The sequence below is a fragment of the Pinus tabuliformis genome, chromosome 8 (assembly GCF_031772625.1).
Source record: "Pinus tabuliformis cultivar Carrire ecotype Pingquan chromosome 8, CPIR1, whole genome shotgun sequence".
NCBI classification, from domain to species: Eukaryota; Viridiplantae; Streptophyta; class Pinopsida; order Pinales; family Pinaceae; genus Pinus; species Pinus tabuliformis.
In genome coordinates, this window is record NC_142294.1 from 31,817,664 (window position 1) to 31,824,261 (window position 6,598).

At 40.2% G+C, this 6,598-nt stretch overlaps 1 protein-coding gene across 1 annotated transcript; it reads left to right on the forward strand.

The window, feature by feature from the left end:
* Positions 1–3,058: 3,058 nt before the first annotated feature.
* LOC149233991 (tubulin beta-6 chain-like) lies at positions 3,059–5,950 on the forward strand. Its single transcript, XM_089371701.1, has 3 exons — positions 3,059–3,592; positions 3,678–3,947; positions 4,948–5,950. Exons 1-3 carry the CDS (start codon positions 3,199–3,201, stop codon positions 5,619–5,621), a joined length of 1,338 nt encoding a protein of 445 aa, XP_089227827.1. The 5' UTR covers positions 3,059–3,198; the 3' UTR covers positions 5,622–5,950.
* The last annotated feature ends 648 nt before the right edge of the window (positions 5,951–6,598 follow it).

The following is a 6,598-nucleotide window of genomic DNA, read 5'->3' on the forward strand; positions in this document are numbered from 1 at the left end:
TAATGGGGCATAACACAAGGACAAACAAGAACACGAAAGTGATCTGTTAGGAAGGTGAGTGGAAAAGTGGAAGGCTTAGGGATTAGTGCCACATAAGGAGGAGAAGGGGTCCAATAGTAAGAGGTCAGATGAAAATGGAAATTAGAGGATGGGAAGATAGTTGACCTGCCATGGGAAAGCAACGTGAGTGTGAGGGAGAACGTGGAGGAAAACACTAAGCTTGCCAAGAAAGCTATCAAAGGGAAATAATATCTTACGAATGAAAGACTAGGGGAGGAACAGAGAGCTTCGAGAACGAACTGGGAAGAACAAGGAGAGTGACTGACAAAGATGCAAGCCTAAGAAGCATCAATTAGAAATTCAAAACCATAAACAAAGATCGAGCAAAGAGGAGTGCGAACCAGAGACAGTTAGGGCGACTTTCGTTGAAGAGGTCCAGTATCCACAGGTGCTATTCTCCTACATGCTGAAGAAACCTATATCACAAGCCACTACATGTGCAACAACATGCACACCGAACTTATTGAGAAAGAGAAACAAAAAAAATCGTGCCAATAATATATGAGGCCAATTGGAAAATGCCACTGGAACTCCAAATGTGGAGGGTAGGCTAACTATTCCTGAAACAACCAAAACTTGAATTAGAGAAATGGGACCTAGCTGTAGCTTACAAAAGTGGGCCAATTAGGGCCCGCAGTTCATGCTAACCAGAGCCAAAGGGAGAATTGCAGGCAAGGGGAAAAATCCTAGCCATTCCCAAGGAGAGTAACATCAGTCGAGGGAGGTCCATCGGTCGAACTGAATTGAAACCAGTGACCACAGGAGCAAAGATGTGACAGTCTTGGTGAGACGACGACACTTCAATGCTGCGATAATACGTGGACTTGGGATCGATGGGCCTGCGACCAACTTGCCTCAGGTAAGATCTCGAGAGCATGGTTTTCATAAAAACTTATTGTGGGGGCACGTTGCCACATCCCCTAACTACTTGGGAAGGTGGGGCCATGGCAGCCATCACCCTTTTGCATTAAAAACACCCCATCCGAGATACTTTAATAATATGTTGTGCATAACTTATATAACTAATTGTTGTGTTTAGGGAGCGTTGCAATCCCAAGGGAACGAAGCTCATAATTGACATTAATTGATCCTACAAATTGATTATAAAATAGCTCTAACGAATCAAATGTGAATGTCTAATCACTTTAAGTGAATTCATTGGTGTATTAAGTTTTAAGGTTATTAGCTTGAAGCTACTTATGTGACCTTGGGATTAGGTCATCATAGCACTTGACTTATTTAACGCAATCTAAACCGTAATTTCCCATCAAAACTATTGAGAGCGGCTAGTAATTTTGTTTTGGGGTTGGAACTTTTTAGGAGCACATTTAACATGCGAATTACGTAGTTTTCCTAGATGGTGATTGAATTGAGAATGGTTGGTGTGGTTCACTTGATGATCTTGTTGGTGGTGGTGATGTTTTTATGTTTTTGGGAAGGGTTATCTATTTAATTGTGAAGAAACCATTGTTATTCTTGAACTTAAGGCCTAATGCACGAATGTCACAGTCAACATCATTAACATTATATTGGTTGGAAGGAAAAACACCTAATAGTGTATATTTCCGAACAACTTGATCGTTGGGTATGTGTTATATTCTTTCCATGACTAGTGGTACACACTATTATGTTGTGTTGAGTGTAACAAGGGGCTGCGGGGGGTAGCAGGTGGACCCAATTATGGTTGGGTAGACCCACCCATAGTTTTGTTCATGGTTTCATGGATGATGGTTTTGCCCATGATATTTTTGTAAACCCAATAAAGGGAACTACAATTATGTTCTAATCGAGAGTTAAAAAATTGGGGGTTTATGAATATTTTGGCATGTATATAATATATTATAACACTGAAAGGAATATAATGAAAATCAATCTCGTTTTCCGGTTTTAAGTTCCAAGCATCTCTGTGTATATACTTTTTTATATTCTTACCATTGTATATATTATGTTTTTTAATAATTCATTTACACATGTACACCTAATTAAAACCTTCATTGGTAGCTTTGGATTGTGAATGCCAAGTTTACATGACAAAGTAAAGTTCAATAAAGAAGCAAATAAGTAATTTGTGGTATTTAATAATCTTCTATTGTTATTTAAAATACTATGTCGTTGTTCCCATTGCATTATGATATATGTAGAGAAATGCTAATTCAATTTAGTAGTTGTTGGAAATATTTTATTACTTTTTGATTATAAACCTTTGAGAAACAATCCTCCCATCTTATTAGCTAAGCTAAAATTATTGCAATAAAAATTTAGACATAAGTTACATCATTTAAATCGAATAATTAACAACAAAAGACTTTTGATTTGTATTTAATGATCAAGAACCTATATTCCTTTTTAAGAGTTAAAAAATAAATATATATATATATAATACTCGAATCACTAAAATTACATTATTTAAATTTTATTTCCTAATATACAATTTTAAAGATAATGATATATTACCATATTAAATGCTATAATTTGAACACCCACCTTACAGATAGGAATCCTTACCCAAAGCATCCAACTAAATAACGACTTTTTAATTGCCATTGACCATAACCCCACTAAATAATTTGAATTGTCCCACCAATCTAGTGAGCCACAACCCCCAACGGACTAATTTGACTTAATCTTCTCACCTAGTTTAGCAGAAACGCTATTATTACCACTAAGCTGCCGGCCCACCGCTAGCCGCGAGGAACGGGTTGCTGGTTTTGTCCGTTAGCGAGATATTTTCGCGATTGCGCTGGACGGTCGTTGAGTCTCGATAGCGACCGTCGGATCCAGGGTAGCCGTCAGATGAGCTGGAATCCGGGGCCCACGACCCGTCAGATCACGAGGGCGCCCCCATCCAGCGGTGCGATCTGGGCCCTCCGACTAGAAGCGGGAGACGTCATCGGCCGTCGATGTATTTCAAAATTATTTACACCGTAGCCGTCGATCATCATGGGACCAACGGCCAAGATTTATATAAAGGCCGTCCTTGATTCACAGATTAGTATAAGGCGGAGAAAGCCTCCAGGATTTCTACATTACCCTTATTCTGAATCTGTGAGGCTTCTCTGTCAGGTTCAGTTCGTATTTTAGGGTTTTTTTTTTTTCTTTCTTTCGATTTCCTGTGTCGCAAGGTTTTAGATCGCCAAGATGCGTGAAATCCTGCACATTCAGGGCGGCCAATGCGGCAACCAGATCGGTGCCAAGTTCTGGGAAGTTGTCTGTGATGAGCACGGAATCGATCCCACTGGGAGATACCAGGGCACTTCAGATCTACAGCTCGAAAGGGTTAATGTTTACTACAATGAGGCGAGCTGTGGGCGATTTGTTCCCCGTGCTGTGCTTATGGATCTGGAGCCTGGGACCATGGACAGTGTGAGGACCGGGCCTTATGGCCAGGTCTTTAGGCCTGATAACTTCGTTTTTGGCCAGTCCGGGGCTGGGAACAACTGGGCCAAGGGCCATTACACTGAGGGGGCCGAGCTCATTGATTCCGTTCTTGATGTCGTCAGGAAGGAGGCCGAGAACTGTGATTGCCTTCAAGGTTTGGACTCTAACCCCCTTTGACCTCATGATTTTTGAAATGTAGGCTCTCAGTCGCTAAAATGTTGTTGGATTTTGTTGTGCAGGGTTTCAAGTGTGTCACTCTTTGGGAGGAGGCACTGGATCTGGAATGGGAACCCTCTTGATCTCCAAGATCCGAGAGGAATACCCTGATAGAATGATGCTCACTTTCTCTGTTTTCCCATCTCCCAAGGTGTCTGATACCGTGGTGGAGCCTTACAATGCTACACTTTCTGTGCATCAGCTGGTGGAGAATGCCGATGAGTGTATGGTGCTGGACAATGAGGCCCTCTACGACATCTGCTTCAGGACTCTCAAGCTCACGACACCTAGCTGTAAGTAAATTAGCACAAACTCATCTAAAACCCTTAGTACAGATCAATGTAAGTACAGTTTATCTGGGCTGTAGAGTATCGTTCTTTTCCAGACGTATGTAGTGAATACAGTAGCATAAGGCCATCTAAATGCAAATTTTGTTCTGATCTGTTGCTCTTGCATCGGCACTCAGATGTAAATGGCTAGTGTTTATTAGCCTCCATCTTTACCAGAGTTTTAGATTACCTGTCTCATCTCTGAAACTGGCTGGATTAAGCTAATGCAACTCCAGCTTGGTGTACCTACCTTGCTGTAGGGGGACGTTGGTTTTATTTATTTTTGGTGAAGCCAGCGATAACAAAACCAGTGTAGACCCTGTCTCTGCTATTTTCCTTTTTCATTTAGTCTGTCGGTCTTTCATATGGCTAGAATAGAGATTCCCCGAGAAGCATTGCGATTTATGACTGAAAGATACGCATCTTGTTATGCATTTTTGGAATCACAACAATATAAGTTTGATGGATCCTCACACTTACACAGGCCATGGTACCCTTTTCACTTTGCATAGCCGGTTTTAATTCGAGTCTGAAGGTTGTTAAGTTAGAAATGCAGACGGGCATTATTCGGATTGATAAGGGTTTGCATTTGAATTCCAGATTTAGATAGGGTTTTGCGCGGTTGCCCAATTTCAGTACATCCATTTCTCTGTATTGGGTTAATTGCAGTGTCACTCACAAACATGAAGGTTGTAACATTGAAGCTATATTTCAAATACACTTCTGTATGTACTTATCCTGTTGTATCCAGTGCATGGTATATAGTCATAAGTTTCAGACAAATACTAAACGGAGTTGGGATCTGTTGAGTTTTTTTTGTTTTTTTTTTTCACTTTCACTTTCACTTCACAGAATAACGACATTGCAACTAATTTGGTTACAATAAAATAATTTCCTTGCTAGTTTTGATTTTTCTAGTGTAGGTGCAATGTTGACTTATGTGTTTGGTTATTGGATTTTTCAGTTGGTGATTTGAACCATTTGATCTCTGCAACAATGAGTGGAGTCACCTGCTGCCTGAGGTTTCCTGGCCAGTTGAACTCAGATCTGAGGAAGCTGGCAGTGAATCTGATCCCTTTCCCCCGTCTTCACTTTTTTATGGTGGGATTTGCCCCTTTGACCTCTCGTGGTTCACAGCAATACAGAGCCCTTACCGTTCCGGAGCTCACACAACAGATGTGGGATTCCAAGAACATGATGTGCGCTGCAGATCCACGCCATGGCAGATATCTGACTGCATCTGCTATGTTCAGGGGCAAGATGAGTACCAAAGAGGTGGATGAGCAAATGATGAATGTTCAGAACAAGAATTCCTCCTACTTTGTGGAATGGATCCCTAATAATGTGAAGTCCAGTGCATGTGATATTCCACCAAAAGGCCTGTCCATGTCTTCAACATTCATTGGTAACTCGACATCCATTCAGGAGATGTTCAGGAGAGTAAGTGAGCAGTTCACTGCTATGTTTAGGAGGAAGGCTTTCTTGCATTGGTACACTGGTGAGGGCATGGATGAGATGGAGTTCACTGAAGCAGAGAGTAACATGAATGATTTGGTTTCTGAGTACATGCAGTACCAGGATGCCAGTGCAGAGGATGATGAATACTATGATGATGAAGAATCAGCTCAGGAGAGCTAGATATCGTTAGTTATTAGCTCACCATCAACAACAGCTAGTTGTTTCAACGCCTAGTAGTTGTTTGTGTGGATTTCATTTACATTTCTTGTTCTTTCATGGTCTGCTCTGCTCTCCTGGAGGTTCAAGAATTGAATTCATAAGCTTTGTATACAACTCCATATGCTTTTGCTTTTGTTCAGTAGATGAATCATGACAATATTTTGAATTTGTTTGTCTGATATATAGCTACAGTACATGAGTTTTCGACTATGTTTATCAGATGCAGCACTGGCAAGCTTTTAATTTTGTTGGTCAGATATAATATTGGAAGACCATATTTTTCATTTTTACTACCTTGTGGCAACTATGATTTTTACTACCTTGTGATAACTGTCCATATGCTGATTATGGTTGTTTGTGAGTTTCCTAGTGTCCGGTGTTCTAATTGTTAAAATAAGATTTTATGTTGTAGAGTTGGCATGGATTTGTATCATCTGGTAGTTATTGGGGACATTTAGAGAGATTATAATGTTAAATCTGCATTGTGCAAAGTTCTGTATATCTGGCACTGTTAGATGTTGGTGGATTCTGTATATCTGGCACTGTTAAATGTTAATGAATTCTGTATGTCTCTGTGTATGGACTGCTTTGTCTCCTTTGATTGTGAAAGTACTTTATGTTCAACAGTGCACTTACCTCCGCTTTGATGGAATTTAGCGTAGTAATGGATTATACAACTATTGATTGTTTTGTATTCAGATGTGTTGCTGTTTACATTTACGTAATATGGTTTGAAGAACCGAATGCATTAAGCGTAGCATATGTTTCTTGTGACGGGCTCCACAGTGATCTTTAATGCATTACAAAGCGGTATAGGCTCAAGGTCTTGGATCGTTATTGGAAAGTTTAGATTGTTATTGGAAAGTTTAATGGAGGGATTTTGAAAAGTTTCAAATTTACATTATATAGGACTTTTGAGAATCTGCAATTATGTCAAT